Below are 22997 nucleotides of genomic sequence, written 5' to 3'. Positions count from 1 at the left end.
TTTTGCTGAGGAGATGTTGAGAGAGAGAGAAGAGAGAGAGATAAAGACCGGAAGGGAGGAGAGAATCAGCTGATGAGTGCTCTTTCATTAAGAAGGATATATATGCACTATGCAGTAGACCAATCAAAAAGAGCTGAGCACCGGAAAGTCCTCGCTTTCAAAGGGAGACCGTGTGCGTGCAAGAGATATCGTAAACGTCTTTGTGTGTGCCCGTGCATGCGCGCACGCGTGCGTGTGTGCGTGTGTGTGTGTGTGTGTGTGTGTGTGCGCGTGTGTGTGTGTCCGTGCGTGTGTCTGTGCTGTACTGTATGTCGTTTCTATCGGGTGGAAATTCAAATAACACATGTTTTCATTGCGAAAATAGCAGACCTACAAGCTCACAACACGTCGTGCTGCGACGTGTTGAGAGCTTGTAGATCAGCTATTTTCGGGGGGAAAACCAGCACTCTTTAGCTAGTGGAGATGCAGGTGTAACGACATGGATTTCTAAACAAGTTCAGGAGACTTCGGTAAAAAAGCAATTCTCCTGAACGCTGCCTTCCGGTATGGCATGGAAGTAAAGGAGTGGCATTTGCATTTCTTTCACCTTGTAGTAAATGCTGCATTCGTAGACGTAAAGTTGCGTTGTTTTTTTTATATATATTTTTTTCTTTTTTCAGATTTAAAAACAGGTTTTTCTGACGTGCACGTGATGTGCACATGGATGAGCCCACGGTTATTTATTCTTTCAATTGTCCTCTGGCAAGTGGCAACTGCACTGCGTTTCTGTTTAACAGGTGGGGCAGATTGGGTTAATTAACACAAAAAGATAAAATATGGAGATAAGAGGTTTCTGCCCGACAACGACGATGCATCCCTCTGTCTGCGGCTGAAGCTTAAATCATGCGCTCTGTGCTACGATAAGTGTCGCTTGCCAAAAGGAGAGCTGATCTACAGTACAAGCTATAACAGTGCATTGTTAGCTTAGTTGCAGATCAGGCCTTTTCTTTGGCATATAAGTGACACCCTCGTGCGATGGAGCATAATAATTATGCTCAATTGAGGGAGCCATGGGTGCTTTGAGGCAATCCTCCTCCGTTTCATAAGAGCCTGTGAATGACTCATGGAAACGCACTAATCTCCCAGGAGGGGGGGGGGGGGGGGGAGAGAGGCGAACGAGCAGAGGTTCCTACCCAGCATGCCTCGGTCATACTCCCAATCCTGACTGACTGGGACAGAGATTACACTTTCCTTTCTGTGACAACGACGACAGATCCTTAAGCCTCTGTCGTAGCGCTTGTGTTTAATATGCAAGCGTGTGCGTGTGTACGTGTGCATGTGTGTGTGTGAGAGAGACATACAGTACATGCGTGTGTGTGAGAGAGAGAGAGGGAAGGGGTTATTAACTCTCTAACTAGGCATCTAGAACTCCATTATAATGCTTAACGTGCTTAATGGCTGCTATGACAAGCCATTAACCGTCCGGGAGTAAATAAGGCAGCATAGGATCCAATCTGTCATTCGTTCGTTGATCCTTTCCGTCAGAAAGAGGTATAACTGCAACTGTAAAGCCTCATTTATGCTTGGTTGTGCGTCGGGGCTCGGTAAATAGCAGATCTACAAGCTGACTGGATTGCGCCCGGGGGTGTCCCGTATGTGGAGGTCAAACAAAGCCAACATCTACTGTACTGCGTATGAAGCCAAGATGAAGAGTAGACCACCTTCATCCACTGCAGATGTGAATAGTGATGTAGTTACTGTAGCCTACTGCTGTATACAGGTTTGGTTAAATGGTAATTTTGTTCATTAAATTGCCACTTTAAAATGAAATTTTAGCGGGGTTCGAGTCTAATAAGAGAGATAAATCAAAGAGGCTGAATTGTAAAAAAAAAAAAACCAAACAACATTCTTTCATAGCTCATCTGCTTGAATTTGAAGGCAGAGTTACCTGCAATTTCAGCTAGTTTGACCAAATCTAGCACGGGTAAAGATCAGTGTTGATTTCGTTGACTAAAACTAAGACGAAAAATGACAACTAAGCTATGATGACTAAAACTAAGACTAAATATACTGACAGTTTCGTCAACAAATAAAAACTAAAATGTTAGGAAGGACAAGTGGACAAGAGATCCAGACAGTAAGTCATTTTGCTGCACACAAAATAGCAGATCTACAAGCTGCGCTGCAATGCGTTGTGAGCTTGTAGATCGGCTATAAAAACAGTCATTACGATGGCATCAAGGTCCTCCAAAATACATTTTAGTATAGTATGGTATAGTATAGTATATTTAAACTGTAGAATTAGTCGACTAAAATTCTATAATATTTAGTCGACTAAAACTAGACTAACACCAAAACATTCCATAAAATGTGTCTGAACCTAAATGAAAACTATTGAAAAGTAAAACTAAAATCTAAATTTGCTGCCAAAAACAACACTGGTAAAGAGTATTGTTATGTAACAATTATAAGGGATGTTGTGGGTAATGCACGACAGTGACATCTGCCGGCAACAAGGTGACATGACCATGGCACACATTAGCACTCCAATCACAGAGAAGTTTGCACTTGTTCTCCCACAACAAAGACACAAAATGATGCATAGACAAGATGTCTAGCATGTCGTACTCTGTTGGATGGAAACCTCATATGTCCAAAACTGTTACTTTTCAGGATTCATATTCAATTCAAAACTATAAAAAATAGCAAATCGACGAGCTCAGATCTGCTACTTTTTATACCTAAATTATGGAGATTTATGGAGTTTCTGCCTGATGGTGACGATATAGGGAATTAAACACAACATGGTTGATGACACGCACACACACAGAGAGAGAGAGAGAGAGAGAGAGAGAGAGAGAGCTGACGTACCGGTGAGCAGGGACACTCGGTGGAAGGTGCCCTCCAGCTTGCCCATCAGGATGTGCACAAAGCCATCTTTGGACAGGTGGCCCGCCTCCTTGGAGCTCTGGTCGTACACCACCACTTCCTGCTTCCTGCCCAGCTCCACCTATCACAGTGCAGAGAGAGAGAGAGAGACAGACAGATAATGGAACCACTGGAATGCAGAGCTATGCCTCTTGCCGGCAGAAACAAACCAGGAAATATACTAAACTAAATATATAATTTACCGGCATAAGCCCATCACACACCGGATGTGCAGCGACGCGGCACAAGCGTTGCCGCGCGGCAACGCCAGGAAAATAGAACAGTGGCGTATCGGAGCGTCAGGCGAGGCGTGAACGTGCGTCGGACGCCGCCGGTGTGCGATAGGTTCATTGAAAATAACGGAGGCGGCTGTTTTGACGTGCGGTGTTCGAAGACGTTGTGTGTAGCCCTATAGAGGCCGCAACACATGAGCACAATACCGTGAAAGTCAATCAATATCAATGTTTTGGATTTCAAGGACCACCCTCTGCCCTCTCCCCGCCCAGTTTCATATTGTTGCTGTCGGGCAGAAGCCTCTTATCTGCATTTTTTATTTTTTGGTGGCTTAGCTTTTGTCTCCACAAAATGTCTGCAACACAAACATTAAACACCATTGACAATGAAGGGAACATTTACGCCATCTTGTCCCCACACGTCTCATATTTGCCATCGACAATGAAAGGAGAAATTAGGTCAAATGTCCGCCAAATATGACGTAAATTTGTGGCAACAGGGAACAGGCATTCTGATTGGCCAGTATGAGATGATGCACGATGTTGTACGATGATAAGAGCGCCCCTCACTTTTTATAGAGGGATAGACAGGGCTGGGGAGGCTGACAGGAAATGGGGAGAGAGAGGTGGGGGGGTGGGGGTCACATGCAGTAAAGGCCGTCGGGATCGGGAGTCGAACCCGTGGCACACTGCCAGACTGGATTACCAGCCAAGGTGGCTGGACCACTGAGCCACGGCACAGGCCTCGTAAGTTTAAATTAACGCCCCAGTTGATCACAACACATGCAGTGTCAGACAAAAGTATTGAAATCACAAAAGTATCAATAGCAGATCCGCAAGCTCGAAATGCGGCGTGAAGCGTCACGTTTACGAGCTGAGGTCTCCACGACACAGAGACGGCATGAGGTCTCCACGACACAGAGACGGCATGAGGTCTCCACGACACAGAGACGGCATGAGGTCTCCACGACACAGAGACGGCATGATGTCTCCACGACACAGAGACGGCATGAGGTCTCCACGACACAGAGACGGCATGAGGTCTCCACGACACAGAGACGGCATGAGGTCTCCACGACACAGAGACGGCATGAGGTCTCCACGACACAGAGACGGCATGAGGTCTCCACGACACAGAGACGGCATGAGGTCTCCACGACACAGAGACGGCATGAGGTCTCCACGACACAGAGACGGCATGAGGTCTCCACCACACAGAGACGGCATGAGGTCTCCACGACACAGAGACGGCATGATGTCTCCACCACACAGAGACGGCATGAGGTCTCCACGACACAGAGACGGCATGAGGTCTCCACCACACAGAGACGGCATGAGGTCTCCACGACACAGAGACGGCATGAGGTCTCCACCACACAGAGACGGCATGAGGTCTCCACGACACAGAGACGGCATGAGGTCTCCACCACACAGAGACGGCATGAGGTCTCCACGACACAGAGACGGCATGAGGTCTCCACCACACAGAGACGGCATGAGGTCTCCACGACACAGAGACGGCATGAGGTCTCCACGACACAGAGACGGCATGAGGTCTCCACGACACAGAGACGGCATGATGTCTCCACCACACAGAGACGGCATGAGGTCTCCACGACACAGAGACGGCATGATGTCTCCACGACACAGAGACGGCATGAGGTCTCCACGACACAGAGACGGCATGAGGTCTCCACGACACAGAGACGGCATGAGGTCTCCACGACACAGAGACGGCATGCGCACATAGGCCACAGATCCCTGGACACCACGCGCTTGGAGAGGCGCTTCCTAAACAGAGAGTTATATAATGTAAACCAGTGGTTCCCAAAGTGGGTTCCAGGGGACCCCTAGGTGTCCTTGAGGGAGTTCCAAGGGGTCCCCTAAATGATAGTTTGGAACCGAATGTACCCTTATGGGTCTGTAACTCTCAAAGTTAAGATTTTACTACAGTATATAAATTGGGGTCCCAGAGATAGAAATGCCATTAAATAGGGGCCGTAGTCTAAGTCAGGTCAAACTGAGGGCCCTAGAGCTGTAAAAACCTTCTCTTATGGGGGTCCTTAGCATGTATTTTCAAATGTGGGGTCCGCAGGCTAATGAGTATCATTGTGGGGGTCCTTGACATGAAAAGTTTTGGGAACCATAAACCTCAACAGATGATTTAACGAGAAGGAAATACTGCAGCTGACGACCCGGGTCAAACTCATGTTTTATTTGTTGTGCCAGTAAACCTTCCAGAAAGGTAGCTCGTAGAAGAGATATGAAAAACCCAGGTCAATAAAAAGCATAAATGTCTCCATCACGCTGTGTGTGTGTGTGTGTGTGTGTGTGTGTGTGTGTGTGTGTGTGTGTGTGTGTGTGTGTGTGTGTGTGTGTGTGTGTGTGTGCACGGTAGTGCTGCAGTTTGTGCACTGTCAGAAGGTGTCAGCAAGGAATGGAATAGGAAATTATTTGAGCATGCACCTGTGTGTGTGTGCATGCTTGTTGTGAGCTTGTAGATCAGCAAATCATTCAGTTTAGGCTCATAATAATAATAAATGGCACAAAAATCTAAATAGCATTCATAAAAATCAGTCTGTCTGTCTGTCTGTCTGTCTGTCTGTCTGTCGTGCGTGCGTGCGCATGTGCCTGCAACGCTCCGGCACCAGTTTGCTCTCCATGTTGTCAGGCAGGCTTTGGTCATGTGACCAAAGCAGCGACTGACTGCTGCAGCCATGAATCACCATATCACTGGAGAGGAGAGGAGAGGAGAGGAGAGGAGAGGAGAGGAGAGGAGAGGAGAGGAGAGGAGAGGAGAGGAGAGGAGAGGAGAGGAGAGGAGAGGAGAGGAGAGGAGAGGAGAGAGAGCAACGCGGGGATGTGACAGTGGCAGAGGAGAAGCAGGTGAAGGTGAAACAATAAACGATGGTGGGGTGAGGAGGAGGAGGAGGAGGAGGAGGGGGAGAAGATGGGACAAGACCAGGGTGGGAGGGTTACAGAGAGAGAAAGACATAATGGAGCATCTCTTTGTTTACATTATATTCCTCCATCCCAAGCCCCCGATCCCCCCCCCCCCCATTCCCCTTTCACCATCACGTCTTCAATCACCCTCTAGCTTCCGGGCAAAGCTGCTCTCTCTACAACAGAGCCGTCTGGAGCAGCCTCACACAATGCAACCTCAGCTCTGTCTCAATGACATGCAGCGGTGAGCATTGAGGGCGTTTGGGTGTTTGTGTGTGTGTGCGTGTGTGTGTGTGTGTGTGTGTGTGTGTGTGTGTGTGGGGGGGGGGGGGGGAGCCGCCTGTCCCCACAAGTACAATTTGGGAAATAGAAAAAAGTGTTAATATAGTGTAATATATAGTGTAATGTTGTACGGTTATTTTTTTATTTTTTTTATATATATATTTTTCCCCTCCATCAGGCCAGTACTCAGGCCAGGGGGAGGTAGTTTTAGAGACCAGGATTACGGCATGTTTTTGTGAGGGTATCTACCCTAGGGGACACGGGGAGAACATGCAAACTCCACACAGAAAGGCCCTATCGCCAACCCCCGCCTCGGGTATGGGCACTGATGACGCGGAGGAGGGAACACGCCGCCAGTGCCCACAGCGTCCCCAGCGGGAATTGAACCCAGGACCTTCTAGCGTAATTCTGCGGTCACACAGGTATTTACAAATCTACAGTCTACCATTCATGTTCAATGGAAGCTCAGCAACATGAAGATACAGATGAGCTTGCTACAGCTAAAACTGCTACAGCTAAAACTGCAAAACGACCGAGCGTTGTTTAACTATCTCCACTCCCCTTTCTCTTCACACAATTCCTGCTTGTAAAAGGAGGAGGGGGACTAATAATTATCTTGTAGATCGGCAACTTTTGGCTTTAAGGTTATTGTTAAAATGGCAAAACCAAACATTCATAAAAGTGTAGTTCCTCACATGTTGTTGTCCCGGCAGGTATAGTGTGTGTGCGTGCATGTGTGTGTGCGCACAATCTGCACATATGCGTGCGTGTGCGTTAGCAGCGTTACCCTACTTACCATGCCCTAGACGTGTACATTGTGTACAGCATGTCTTTGTCTGTCTGATTGTGTTTCCGCTTAACAAAGCAGCTGCACTATCAGAGTGTCTTGGCACAGAGCCATGATGCAGGTGACAAGGACAAGGTCACACGCTGCATGCAGGTGGCTAGAGAGAGACAGAGTCCGTTTCTAACACCTCCTGTTTTCTGTGTAGACCCACATCTGAAAATGTCTTGTGCCATACAGGGACCCCCAGAAGGGGGAAAAAACTCAAAACAAATACACAGATACTAGAAACGCCATTATAGTTACTGTGTTTTCAATGGATGAGTTATTATAGTTACCCACGTTATGTAATGTAATCCAAAAGAACCGTCTCCTTCTCCTGCCAGTGCGGAGTCTGTCATGTAAACTGACATGGTGCGCTGAGTGCGCTCCCAGAGTGAAACACATTCCACATGAGAAAGTGGCTTCCACAGGGCATAACGTCATCATAATGATGATGATTGGTCAACATAGGGTAACATAGAGGAATTACTTTAGGCCTGTCTCATTAGACTCATTAGAGATTTTGGATATTGTACTATTGGCATAAGTGTTCTATTCGAGTAGAGCTTAAAACAAACCACAACGGGACCAGTGACATAAGGGAATATTTGTTCCTTGAAAACAATGTGTCTGAATTTGAAAATCATATTATTTTAAAACCTTTATTTTTTGTATAAAGTAACTAGTTACTTTCATAATTTAGTTACTTTTTCAGACTAGTAGTAACTATAACTATAACTAATTACTTTTTAAAAGTAACTTTAAACAACACTGTGTACCTGTGGTGGAAAACGTACTCCCATTTTGTAGTATCAATACTGCAGTGTAGAAGTACTCTGTTACAAGCAGAAGTCCGGAATTCAGAATGTACTTGAGTAAAAGTGCAAAAGTACTAGATATCAAAATGTACTTGAAGTACTAACAGTAAAAGTACTCATTGTGCAGAATGTCCCATTTCAAGTTTTCAAATGTATACAAATATGTTTAAAATAGCAGATCCGTAAGCTCACAATGCGTCACATCGTAACGCATTGTGAGCTTCTAGATCAGCTATTTTCAAATGGCCGAAATGTATACTATATGGGGCTTGATGTATGTTCTGTAATAACAATCAAAATCTACAAAGTAACTAAAGCTTAAATAAATGTTGTGGAGTAAAAGTACAGTATTCAGTAGAAGTAAAATGTATTGGAAATTGGAAATACTCAAGTATTTAAAAGAATGCAGTATTAAAAGAATGTTGTTATACATTCCACCACTATATACTATACACACACCACACAGTGGCACACACACATTGCAGTACAACATTCCAGCGGACTGATACAACAGGCTTTGCATTGCACGGCTGAAATCAAACTTCCCAAGGGCTACAGTAAATATAGAGCAGTTGATAGAGTGGAGCAATGAGAGAGAGAGAGAGAGAGAGAGAGAGAGAGAGAGAGAGAGAGAGAGAGAGAGAGAGAGAGAGAGAGAGAGAGAGAGAGAGAGAGAGAGAGAGTCGCTGGACTGGTGGTTGTGTTTCGTACCATATTTCACCAGTGGTGGAAAAAGCACTCAAATGTTTCAATACAAGTAAATAAAAGTAGTTGTAAAATAGTATATAAAAGTGGTCCAGTAAAAGTATCAATACTGCAATATAGAAAATAGAAATGTACTTAAAGTACCAAAAGTAAAAGTACTACTCATTATGCAGAAATATATAAAGCTATTTTCAAATGCATGGCTGAAATGTATATTGGGCTGATGTGGTTAATGTATGTTTTGTAATAACAATAATATTGAATGAATCTACAAAGTAACTAGTAACTATAGTTTATAATAAATGTAGTGGAGTTTCTTTTTAAATGTTTTGATATTTACTCGTGAGTCGTGAGCCCATATATAAAAATGGGTCCCGAGACGGGACCCATTTTTATATATGGGCTCACGACCATGACTCTGACTCTATGTGCTGTGCCTCAGTACAGTGCAGTGCTTTGCCTCAGTATAGTGCAGTGCTTTGCCTCAGTACAGTGCAGTTCTGTGCCTCAGTACAGTGCAGTGCTTTGCCTCAGTACAGTGCAGTTCTGTGCCTCAGTACAGTGCAGTGCTTTGCCTCAGTACAGTACAGTTATGTGCCTCAGTACAGTGCAGTGCTTTGCCTCAGTACAGTACAGTTCTGTGCCTCAGTACAGTGCAGTGCTTTGCCTCAGTACAGTACAGTTCTGTGCCTCAGTACAGTACAGTGCTTTGCCTCAGTACAGTACAGTTCTGTGCCTCAGTACAGTGCAGTTCTGTGCCTCAGTACAGTGCAGTGCTTTGCCTCAGTACAGTGCAGTTCTGTGCCTCAGTACAGTGCAGTGCTTTGCCTCAGTACAGTACAGTTATGTGCCTCAGTACAGTGCAGTGCTTTGCCTCAGTACAGTACAGTTCTGTGCCTCAGTACAGTGCAGTGCTTTGCCTCAGTACAGTACAGTGCTGTGCCTCAGTACAGTGCAGTGCTTTGCCTCAGTACAGTACAGTTCTGTGCCTCAGTACAGTACAGTGCTTTGCCTCAGTACAGTGCAGTGCTGTGCCTCAGTACAGTACAGTGCTGTGCCTCAGTACAGTACAGTGCTTTGCCTCAGTACAGTACAGTGCTGTGCCTCAGTACAGTACAGTGCTTTGCCTCAGTACAGTGCAGTGCTGTGCCTCAGTACAGTGCAGTGCTGTGCCTCAGTACAGTGCAGTGCTGTGCCTCAGTACAGTGCAGTGCTTTGCCTCAGTACAGTGCAGTGCTGTGCCTCAGTACAGTGCAGTGCTTTGCCTCAGTACAGTACAGTTCTGTGCCTCAGTACAGTACAGTGCTTTGCCTCAGTACAGTGCAGTGCTGTGCCTCAGTACAGTACAGTGCTGTGCCTCAGTACAGTACAGTGCTTTGCCTCAGTACAGTACAGTGCTGTGCCTCAGTACAGTACAGTGCTTTGCCTCAGTACAGTGCAGTGCTGTGCCTCAGTACAGTACAGTGCTTTGCCTCAGTACAGTGCAGTGCTTTGCCTCATTACAGTGCCTCAGTACAGTGCAGTGCTGTGCCTCAGTACAGTGCAGTGCTTTGCCTCAGTACAGTGCAGTGCTTTGCCTCAGTACAGTGCAGTGCTTTGCCTCAGTACAGTGCAGTGCTTTGCCTCAGTACAGTGCAGTGCTTTGCCTCAGTACAGTGCAGTGCTTTGCCTCAGTACAGTGCAGTGCTTTGCCTCAGTACAGTGCAGTGCTTTGCCTCAGTACAGTGCAGTGCTTTGCCTCAGTACAGTGCAGTGCTTTGCCTCAGTACAGTGCAGTGCTGCACTGCTCTAGAGGTGGGCGACCTGGCTGAGAGTGGAGCTGCATGCATGCCAGACTGCAGCAGTCGCATGGAACAGCATGCAGCCCTCCTTATACTGCAGCACTACAGCATGCAGCAACACAAACGCTCACACTACACACGCTGTGTGTGTGTGTGTGTGTGTGTGTGTGTGTGTGTGTGTGTGTGTGTGTGTGTGTGTGTGTGTGTGTGTGCGTGTGCATGCACAATGCAGGTGACCTGAGGGAATAGCACAAGGAGAGGAAAGAAACAGAGCAGCGGATGAGAGGAAGCAGGATGTGAAGGCTGGCCATCCATCACAGCATGCTGTAAACAAGGAGTAGTCAAATCATTCATCCTCGCCTCTCTACGCCAATACAGTGAGAGGGAAAAGTGAAAGCGTGTAGTTGTAGTATGTGCAATGTATGTACTGAAAAGAAGACAATGAAATGGATGGAAGGAAATGAGAGAGAGAGAGAGAGAGAGAGAGAAGGGACACAAAGTGAGATTTATCTTTGCTATCGTTACCGCCTCCACTGATGAGATGATGAGATATACTTTATTGTCCCACAAGGGGATGAAAGGGGAAAAAAATTAAGCCCGTTGCAAAACGGGACATGAGTCTTAGTTTGAATAGTGAGCTCACAATAGACACACACGCACACTGAAACATACAGTAGATGACAGATGGTTTGGTTATGAAACGCAGTACCCCTCTCTCTCCTATAGCGTACAGAGGAAGTGACGGCAGGGTTTTCCCTGACCTCGGCAACAACGCTTACTGACCGACCGGTGGACAACGACACAGAGTGCTGCGCCGCACCACACCATAATACACTACTAGTACTGCTGTGGTAGATAATACACTACTAGTACTGCTGTAGTAGATAATACACTACTAGTACTGCTGTGGTAGATAATACACTACTAGTACTGCTGTAGTAGATAATACACTACTAGTACTGCTGTAGTAGATAATACACTACTAGTACTGCTGTAGTAGATAATACACTACTAGTACTGCTGTAGTAGATAATACACTATAGTACTGCTGTAGTAGATAATACACTACTAGTACTGCTTTAGTAGATAATACACTACTAGTACTGCTGTAGTAGATAATACACTATAGTACTGCTGTAGTAGATAATACACTACTAGTACTGCTGTGGTAGATAATACACTACTAGTACTGCTGTAGTAGATAATACACTACTAGTACTGCTGTAGTAGATAATACACTACTAGTACTGCTGTAGTAGATAATACACTATAGTACTGCTGTAGTAGATAATACACTACTAGTACTGCTGTAGTAGATAATACACTACTAGTACTGCTGTAGTAGATAATACACTATAGTACTGCTGTAGTAGATAATACACTATAGTACTGCTGTAGTAGATAATACACTACTAGTACTGCTGTAGTAGATAATACACTACTAGTACTGCTGTAGTAGATAATACACTACTAGTACTGCTGTAGTAGATAATACACTACTAGTACTGCTGTGGTAGATAATACACTATAGTACTGCTGTGGTAGATAATACACTACTAGTACTGCTGTAGTAGATAATACACTATAGTACTGCTGTAGTAGATAATACACTACTAGTACTGCTGTAGTAGATAATACACTACTAGTACTGCTGTAGTAGATAATACACTATAGTACTGCTGTGGTAGATAATACACTATAGTACTGCTGTGGTAGATAATACACTACTAGTACTGCTGTGGTAGATAATACACTACTAGTACTGCTGTGGTAGATAATACACTACTAGTACTGCTGTAGTAGATAATACACTACTAGTACTGCTGTGGTAGATAATACACTACTAGTACTGCTGTAGTAGATAATACACTACTAGTACTGCTGTAGTAGATAATACACTACTAGTACTGCTGTAGTAGATAATACACTATAGTACTGCTGTAGTAGATAATACACTATAGTACTGCTGTGGTAGATAATACACTACTAGTACTGCTGTGGTAGATAATACACTACTAGTACTGCTGTAGTAGATAATACACTATAGTACTGCTGTGGTAGATAATACACTATAGTACTGCTGTAGTAGATAATACACTACTAGTACTGCTGTAGTAGATAATACACTACTAGTACTGCTGTAGTAGATAATACACTATAGTACTGCTGTAGTAGATAATACACTATAGTACTGCTGTAGTAGATAATACACTACTAGTACTGCTGTAGTAGATAATACACTACTAGTACTGCTGTAGTAGATAATACACTACTAGTACTGCTGTAGTAGATAATACACTACTAGTACTGCTGTGGTAGATAATACACTATAGTACTGCTGTGGTAGATAATACACTACTAGTACTGCTGTAGTAGATAATACACTATAGTACTGCTGTAGTAGATAATACACTACTAGTACTGCTGTAGTAGATAATACACTATAGTACTGCTGTAGTAGATAATACACTACTAGTACTGCTGTAGTAGATAATACACTACTAGTACTGCTGTAGTAGATAATACACTATAGTACTGCTGTGGTAGATAATACACTATAGTACTGCTGTGGTAGATAATACACTACTAGTACTGCTGTGGTAGATAATACACTACTAGTACTGCTGTGGTAGATAATACACTACTAGTACTGCTGTAGTAGATAATACACTACTAGTACTGCTGTGGTAGATAATACACTACTAGTACTGCTGTAGTAGATAATACACTACTAGTACTGCTGTAGTAGATAATACACTACTAGTACTGCTGTAGTAGATAATACACTATAGTACTGCTGTAGTAGATAATACACTATAGTACTGCTGTGGTAGATAATACACTACTAGTACTGCTGTGGTAGATAATACACTACTAGTACTGCTGTAGTAGATAATACACTATAGTACTGCTGTGGTAGATAATACACTATAGTACTGCTGTGGTAGATAATACACTATAGTACTGCTGTGGTAGATAATACACTACTAGTACTGCTGTGGTAGATAATACACTACTAGTACTGCTGTGGTAGATAATACACTACTAGTACTGCTGTAGTAGATAATACACTACTAGTACTGCTGTGGTAGATAATACACTACTAGTACTGCTGTAGTAGATAATACACTACTAGTACTGCTGTAGTAGATAATACACTACTAGTACTGCTGTAGTAGATAATACACTATAGTACTGCTGTAGTAGATAATACACTATAGTACTGCTGTAGTAGATAATACACTACTAGTACTGCTGTAGTAGATAATACACTACTAGTACTGCTGTAGTAGATAATACACTACTAGTACTGCTGTGGTAGATAATACACTATAGTACTGCTGTGGTAGATAATACACTACTAGTACTGCTGTGGTAGATAATACACTACTAGTACTGCTGTGGTAGATAATACACTACTAGTACTGCTGTAGTAGATAATACACTACTAGTACTGCTGTGGTAGATAATACACTACTAGTACTGCTGTAGTAGATAATACACTACTAGTACTGCTGTGGTAGATAATACACTATAGTACTGCTGTGGTAGATAATACACTACTAGTACTGCTGTGGTAGATAATACACTACTAGTACTGCTGTGGTAGATAATACACTACTAGTACTGCTGTAGTAGATAATACACTACTAGTACTGCTGTAGTAGATAATACACTACTAGTACTGCTGTGGTAGATAATACACTACTAGTACTGCTGTAGTAGATAATACACTACTAGTACTGCTGTAGTAGATAATACACTACTAGTACTGCTGTAGTAGATAATACACTATAGTACTGCTGTAGTAGATAATACACTATAGTACTGCTGTAGTAGATAATACACTACTAGTACTGCTGTAGTAGATAATACACTACTAGTACTGCTGTAGTAGATAATACACTACTAGTACTGCTGTAGTAGATAATACACTACTAGTACTGCTGTGGTAGATAATACACTATAGTACTGCTGTGGTAGATAATACACTACTAGTACTGCTGTGGTAGATAATACACTACTAGTACTGCTGTGGTAGATAATACACTACTAGTACTGCTGTGGTAGATAATACACTACTAGTACTGCTGTAGTAGATAATACACTACTAGTACTGCTGTAGTAGATAATACACTACTAGTACTGCTGTGGTAGATAATACACTACTAGTACTGCTGTGGTAGATAATACACTACTAGTACTGCTGTGGTAGATAATACACTACTAGTACTGCTGTGGTAGATAATACACTATAGTACTGCTGTGGTAGATAATACACTACTAGTACTGCTGTGGTAGATAATACACTACTAGTACTGCTGTGGTAGTGTGCAGGGAGCCGGCCTGTGACACAATGCAACCGTATCAGCAGAAAGAAAGAAAGCGCTAATTTCACCCACATTTGGGAAAACACTCTCTGGCCGGGTCACCTTTAATGGGGTCTCCGTACTCCACCGACCACACGGGACACGAGTGCTGCGGAATGCACTTTCTTTGTACGGAATGCACTTTCTTTTTTTTTGTACGGAATGCACTTTCTTTTTTTTTTTTTTTTTTAAGATATTTTTTTGCGGCTTACGCCTTTATTGATTATTTTTTTTAAGGGATAGAAAGTAGGCTGACAGGAAACGGGAGAGAGATGGGGGGATGACATGCGGTAAAGGCCGTGTCGGGTCCGGGAGTCGAACCCGCGGCACACCGCGACTGGATCACCAGTCCGGTGCCCAGACCGTTACGCTACGGCCTGGGCCCGGAATGCACTTTCTAAAGACGGATTTATACTTTAACCAATTTAGGCCTGACATCGAAATAAAAAAAAAAAAAAAAAAAATCTAAAATCTTGTCAGGCCTTGATGCCGTCATAATGGCAGATCACTTGCTGAAAATAGTAGATCTACAAGCCTGTAGATCTTCTATTTGTGCAGATCTGTGCGTATGTGTGTGCGTGTGTGCGTGTGTGTGTGTGCGTACATCGGGTCAAAGGCTGTGTCTTATCGCTCGTGTGAGTGGGGGGGGACAAGATCAGGTGACACTACCCCCCCCGCGCGGTCACTCAAGTGACCGTCGATGACCTCACGCTGCACCACATGCACACAGGCGTCAGGGCTTTTCATCACCCTGTCTTCTCCTCTCTGTGTCATATCTCACATCCATGTCCAATACACGCACGCACGCAGCAACATTTTACGACAGATTTTATGAATCACATCTTTAATAAATTTTTCCATTTTAAACCGTAAGTCTATAAACCCTAAAAATAGCAGATATGCAAGCTCACGAGGCTTCTCGGTGCATGACACTTTGGTACGCAACTAAGTATAAATCATGCTTAACTCATTCCGATTTCCGACACCTAAATCTGACCTCGAAATGTCTAGTCGTGATTCTAACCCCAACCTGAATCATTTTCTAATTGTAAACCTATATCAAAAAATCTGTTGCGTCCATAAAGCAACAATTTATCTCGGGATGACCAGGAAAATGGTCCTCACGATGTCCATTTCTCAGATTATACTATACTTTGGCCCTCACGAGTATAGAATTTCAAGCATGCACACACGGGCAACACGTGCAGTCGTACACGCACGCACAAACCTGTCTGAAAAGTGCAAATGTGTGCAGAAGTTCCAAACGCACTCAAGACCTGCATAGCTGCTTGTCATGTGAACACATAAGTCATATCAACACTCATTCTGTCCATTCTGTACAGCCTTTACACTGTACTGTATGACGTCATTGAAATGGGTTTAGTATGAGCACCAACTTTGTGTTGCATATGTACACAGTATAATACAGTATAATCTAGGCTCTAAGATCATTGTGTGTGTGTGTGTGTGTGTGTGTGTGTGTGTGTGTGTGTGTGTGTGTGTGTGTGTGTGTGTGTGTCTGTTTAGAGTGTGTGCATGTCAAACAGTAGGAGCCTTAAAACAAACTATGATTCATGGCGTGACTGACTTCATCGTGGCAAACACAATGAACCCAGCCCTTCTCTATACAGGAAACCATCTCTAGCTTATCGTCTCTGTCGGGTGGAAACCTCATTTATGTCCAAACCTGGACCTGCTTTTCAGCATTCAATTTAGAAAATGGCAAAAGTAGCATATCGACAAAGCTCGAAAGATGACACGCTTCGAGCTTGTGGATCTGCTACTTCTGATGCTTTTTGTGTGACGCTGTAATAGGATCAAGTAGGGGCGTTAACACAACACATCCCGTTTACACTATGCAGGATCGTGACTTCCCTCGTTTTGGCACAGGCGGGTCGTGGAGAGAAGAACGAGGTCCCGCGTTCTTGGCATTCTTAATTCTTAATTTACAAATTTAAAAAACCCCACAAAAAGTCAGAATATGGAGATAAGAGGTTTCTGCCCGCAGCGACATAATACAGTACACTCATTTTTTGTTTAACTTGCAGGGGAAAAGAAAGAACAAATTGTGAATGACAACAGCAAACAAAACATTCCAGGGTTTACCCATAGGAATGATAGGATAATCCCCATAACAACTGTCTCTGATGTCACCATGACTCACCAAAGTCATTAAAAGTCACTGAACCAAGGGGGAGGAGGACAATCAAAGGGTTTTCCTGAGTACAGTAGCAATTCCACAATGGAGAAATACTAAGTAAAAGTCCTGTTTACAAAATTTGACTTGTGTAAAAGGCACAAAAGTAAAAAATAAAGTGCATCAAAAACTTAGTCTATAAGTTTTGTTAAGCATCAAAACTTAGAGACTAAGTAAAAGTACAAAGGTTTTCCAAAGTAACTATAGACCAGTAAGCAGGAACTAACCGACTAACTGTCAAATAATAGTAGAAGTATTAACTAAGTATTGCAAAATGAAAATATGCAAGTAAAGTAAAAGAAAAAAAAAAGAAAAAGAAAGAAAGAAGAACATAAGTTTCTTTCCACCGCTGTAATGTAGTTACTGGAAACAGCTTGGTGTCCTGGGTACATACAGTCACCAAATTAGCTCACACCATACAGTGTTTTCCCATGCATGTCACTGATTAATGACATAATCTTTTCCTCTTGTCTGATAAGTAGATTACTGTACAGTACAGGCCCAAGTGTCTCATGGAGAAGGAAGAGTAGCGTCTGTGTCTCATAAAAAGCATTTGTTTCTCAAAGGTTTTCATGCCAATGACTGTGTATTTTATGCCAGGGACCCTGGCACATAAAATAAAATAAAATAAAATAAAATAAAATAAAATAAAATAAAATAAAATAAAATAAAATAAAATAAAATAAAATAAAATAAAATAAAATAAAATAAAATAAAATAAAATAAAATAAAATAAAATAAAATAAAATAAAATAAAATAAAATAAAATAAAATTATATAAATATCGCAAGCTAATAAATTTGGGGGTCCTTGACATGAAAAGAATTGGGAACCACTCCCCAATACTGCTAAACGGATTAGGGGTCATAGGCCAACAGCTTGAGCTTGGTACCGAGGCACTCAGCCAAAACAAGCAATTAACCACTTGAACCCCAGCATCCCTCTTCTGGAGGGAGGGATTGTTCTGCAGAAATATCAGATCTGCAAGATCACAACGTGCCACCACGTGACACGTTGTAAGTTTGTAGATCGGCTATTTCTGGGAAAAAGACAGTGGGGGAAAAAAGAGCATACCAGTTGAATTTATAGAGCGTCACCCTTTCATGACGACGACAGGCCCAGGAAATGATTCCCCATGCATTTTCCCCATAGACATTTCAAAAAGTATTTATTTAAAGATCTGTAAGTCTCGAACAAAGCCAACTCGGATCGTGACAAATCATGACAACAAACAAAAACTTTTGGGCTGAACAAATAATTAGAATGAAGAAAAAATCACACCCGTGTGAAGTGAGTGGTGCAACTCTGTGTGGGGGTCCCCGGGGGGTCCCCAGAACATCCAGACCCCCAGGAACGCGCCCAGGGGGCCGGGCCGATTCCAGCAAGCCGCCTCACATCCGAAATGGTTGAGAGTTACTGTGTGGGGTCCCCAGGGGGTCCTTCTACTGTACTGTCACACCCCAAATCATCATATACAGTTAATGTGTGTGTGTGTGTGTGTGTGTGTGTGTGTGTGTTGTGACACTTGGTGGTGAAAACCAACACCATTTTCGTGTTACAACACTTTTCTCGTTGTCCGGCCCAAAATATTGTGTTTGCGCCTTTGCGGGTGTAGTTAGAGGGGGGGGGGGGGGGGGGTGTACAGCAGCATTGTGTAAACAGAGCTAAACAGTGATGTCACATTGCAACATGGGAAAACTGGCTTACAAAACCATTTGCTGTTAGAAAGTCATATAGTACATGTTAGCATGGGTAGCATGGTAGAAAGCTTTTAGAAACAGATAGCAGCAGTGTTTTGCATTCACTTCTGGGACAGCAGCATTTTACCCAAAAAACTATTTTAAATAGTATACAAAAAGCCTCAGTTTTGTTTTCTGAAAAACTGCTGATCTGAGTTCCATCCAGAATCCCTGGCCTACATGCCCCCCACACACAGGGACGTGCATCTACATACACACACATGCCCCCCACACAGGGACGTGCATCTACACACACACACATGCCCCCCACACAGGGACGTGCATCTACATACACACACATGCCCCCCACACAGCGACGTGCATCTACATACACACACATGCCCCCCACACAGGGACGTGCATCTACACACACACACATGCCCCCCACACACAGGGACGTGCATCTACATACACACACATGCCCCCCACACAGCGACGTGCATCTACATACACACACATGCCCCCCACACAGGGACGTGCATCTACACACACACACATGCCCCCCACACACAGGGACGTGCATCTACATACACACACATGCCCCCCACACAGGGACGTGCATCTACATACACACACATGCCCCCCACACAGGGACGTGCATCTACATACACACACATGCCCCCCACACAGCGACGTGCATCTACATACACACACATGCCCCCCACACAGGGACGTGCATCTACATACACACACATGCCCCCCACACAGCGACGTGCATAGTGTTAGAGAGGCAGGGGCTGAAATACAGATGGCACTTTTGAACAAAAATAGCAGATCTACAAGCTCACAACGCGTCACGCTGTGACGCGTTGAGAGCTTGTAGATCAGCTATTTTCGGGGCGCAACCCAACACTTTTTAGCTAGTGGAGATGCGGTGTACGACATGGACTTCTAAACAAAAGGAGAGGAGGGGCATTTGCATTTTTTTCACCATAGTAAATGCTGCATTCGTGGTCTGGAGAGGGCATGTCTATGTGTGCATGTCCCTGCCCCCCCCCCACGCACACACAGGAGGAGTGTCTCCTCTCCTTCTGCTTTGCGCTGACCTCTGGTCCATCTGTCAGACCTGGACGCCTCCTACACTCAAAGCAGCAGCACACCGCGGATTAGTTTGGCTTAAGCCAAGACTCTCCTCCGCCTGCGAGCCTGCCCTGCAAGCCTGTCAATCAGCCGCCATGTGCGCCATACGGTTACACGTGTGTTTTTATACTCCGAGTTGACATTAACACCCTGAGTGTTATAGTTGTTAAGAGATTTGTGTAGAACCAGATGAACTCGACTCAGGTAGCTGGTTGTCACAGTGGCGTCCAACCCTCTTTGTACTGTAGGAGTGCCAATTTGCAAATTCTACAAAGGCCTTCTATTTTTCACAAAACGTTCAAAATTAGCAATTTGTGATTCATTTATGAATATTTTAGGAGAGAAATGGGCCATGCAATTCATTTCACATTTACATAACAGCTAATTGCACAGCTTCAATGCTTCAATGCAGTATAGAGGAATCCGTCGCGATGCGATGACACAATCACAATAGTGATGATTGCCTCTGACCAATCCGTAGTCTGCAGGGTTTGATTTTACCGGCTGCTTCAGCCTAATGGAAAATACCAGATGTGATTTTACCGGCTGCTTCAGCGTAATGGAAAATACCAGATGTGATTTTACCGGCTGCTTCAGCCTAATGGAAAATACCAGATGTGATTTTACCGGCTGCTTCAGCGTAATGGAAAATACCAGATGTGATTTTACCGGCTGCTTCAGCGTAATGGAAAATACCAGATGTGATTTTACCGGCTGCTTCAGCGTAATGGAAAATACCAGATGTGATTTTACCGGCTGCTTCAGCGTAATGGAAAATACCAGATGTGATTTTACCGGCTGCTTCAGCGTAATGGAAAATACCAGATGTGATTTTACCGGCTGCTTCAGCGTAATGGACAATACCAGATGTGATTTTACCGGCTGCTTCAGCGTAATGGACAATACCAGATGTGATTTTACCGGCTGCTTCAGCGTAATGGAAAATACCAGATGTGATTTTACCGGCTGCTTCAGCGTAATGGAAAATACCAGATGTGATTTTACCGGCTGCTTCAGCGTAATGGACAATACCAGATGTGATTTTACCGGCTGCTTCAGCGTAATGGACAATACCAGATGTGATTTTACCGGCTGCTTCAGCGTAATGGACAATACCAGATGTGATTTTACCGGCTGCTTCAGCGTAATGGACAATACCAGATGTGATTTTACCGGCTGCTTCAGCGTAATGGACAATACCAGATGTGATTTTACCGGCTGCTTCAGCGTAATGGACAATACCAGATGTGATTTTACCGGCTGCTTCAGCGTGATGGAGAACCAAAGTCAGAAGGCACTTCGTGTTAATGCATAATCCCCACCAGGTCGGGAGTGTGTAAGTACATGATGTCACTTGTCTATGACGGATGAGATATTTGGGAAAAGTTTCAGCCCGCTCCGTCTGTCATGCACTTAAATATTACTACACACACACACACACACACACACACACACACACACAAACACACACACACACACACACACACACACACACACACAAACACTATAATAGTTAATTATAAGATAAAACGCAGCCAGCCAGACAATGAAACATAGACAGGGCTGGAAGCATAATCTCCCAAATGTATATTTGGCCTGAGTATAAAAAGGTGAGTGGAGTGGAGTTGATTCGTTTCTATGCAAAGGACAAAGTGCCATTAGGAAGCACTGATGGCTGAACATGTCCCCGCCCCCCGCCTACGGTATCTATCTCTGACCTACATGGAGAGAGAGTAGATGGATGGGGGTTTAAGAGAGGATTGGACACGATGGGGTGGGGTGGGGTGGGGTGGGGGGAAAGCACTGGTTCCCAAACCCATTTGTGGGAGGCTAAAGCACTCTTGTGTACCGCTCCTGTTTTGTCGACTGCACGCTTTGACAGACCGTTTAAGATCTACACTGATGCCAGTCATGGCATGCAGGAGGACAATCTAGGAATAGATAAGCCTGTTAGCTTTTATTCCAAGAAATTCAAATCTTACCAGCTAAACTACTCAGGCATTGAAAAAGAGGGATTGGCTTTGATTTTAGCTTTGCAACACTTTGACGTTTATGTAGGTGGTAGTACCCCTGTTGTCATTATACAGACCATAACCCTTTGACTTTTCTAAACTCTTGGCAGTGTCCAAACCAGAGTTGGATTCGATGGTCACTGTTCCTGCAGTCCTATACCTTGGACATTGGTCATGTTAAAGGGACGGAGAACGTGGTGGCTGACGCGCTGTCACAGGCTCCTCATGACTGAGGTCCTAGTCCTACTCATCTCCAGTGGTAGACCGTCCTCCTCTTGGCTGTCTTTCGCCCCTTAAAATGCTTCATTGAATTTGGTTGCTGGGGTGGAAGCCTGTGACAGGTTGTTGGTGGCCTTTGGAGTAGAGGTTCAGTATGGTAGATAGGATGTTTATGTAAATAGTGGTCCGGTGATCCCCTTGGGACCCCGTCTTTATGGGGGGGGGTGGGGGGTGTGACGGTTCCCTGTATATAGTATTGGATAGTATATGGTATATGATATGGTATGGTATTGTATTGAAGTATGGTATCTTATATTAGGTGGTCTGGTGTAGCTTTATATATATTATATTTATTATTCACTTTGTTTAGTTTATGGTTTCTGTAGGTCATTTGCTTTGCTATTCCTAATTCCCTTTCTCCTTGTGTTTCAGAGGATTGGGCAGCAGAGCTAAGGATGATGATGATGATCAATCAGCCAAGTGTCGGCACCTGGGCCCGTTGCCGACGCCCTATATAAGCCTGCCTCCCCAGTCCTTTCCTCAGTTCTGTCAAGGACTGTCTAAAGAGGACGAGACGCGATGGAGCACCATGGAGCAACATGGCGTCGCCTGTACAGTCTTCACGTCTCGTCCTCTTTAGACAGTCCTTGAGTTCTGTTGTTTTCAGTTCTCCTTTGCTCCTCTCCCACCATGCACCTTTTTCAGCATTTCTGTTAATAACACGCACACACATACATTTCACTCATGCATACACGCACTGCACTACTGACTACTGATTTCCACACCTCATCTTTTTGCTGCTGATTTGACCATTTCATTCCTTATTTTGATTACTTAATACATTTATATTTCATTTGAGTACTGTGTCTCCCCTGTATTTTTGTT

The 22997-nt window shown here is 43.9% G+C and overlaps 1 protein-coding gene across 5 annotated transcripts in view; it reads right to left on the bottom strand.

The window, feature by feature from the left end:
- dusp8a (dual specificity phosphatase 8a) overlaps positions 1-22997 on the bottom strand; it is a 103170-nt gene that overhangs the window by 54329 nt on the left and 25844 nt on the right. For 4 of the 5 annotated variants that reach the window (XR_014569156.1, XM_083763339.1, XM_083763340.1 and 1 more), the window contains exon 3: positions 2851-2989. Coding sequence is in view for 4 of the 5 variants with exons in the window: in XM_083763339.1 (XP_083619465.1) it covers positions 2851-2989 (139 nt within the window). In the remaining variant the exon portion in view is untranslated. Of the gene's footprint in view, positions 1-2850; positions 2990-7491; positions 7568-22997 lie in introns of those variants that run through there. The other variant, XM_083763343.1, reaches the window with a different exon arrangement.

This window comes from Protomyctophum parallelum (genome assembly GCF_964188405.1).
Source record: "Protomyctophum parallelum genome assembly, chromosome: 4".
Classification (NCBI taxonomy): domain Eukaryota; kingdom Metazoa; phylum Chordata; class Actinopteri; order Myctophiformes; family Myctophidae; genus Protomyctophum; species Protomyctophum parallelum.
This window is presented reverse-complemented; position numbering and strand designations above follow the sequence as displayed.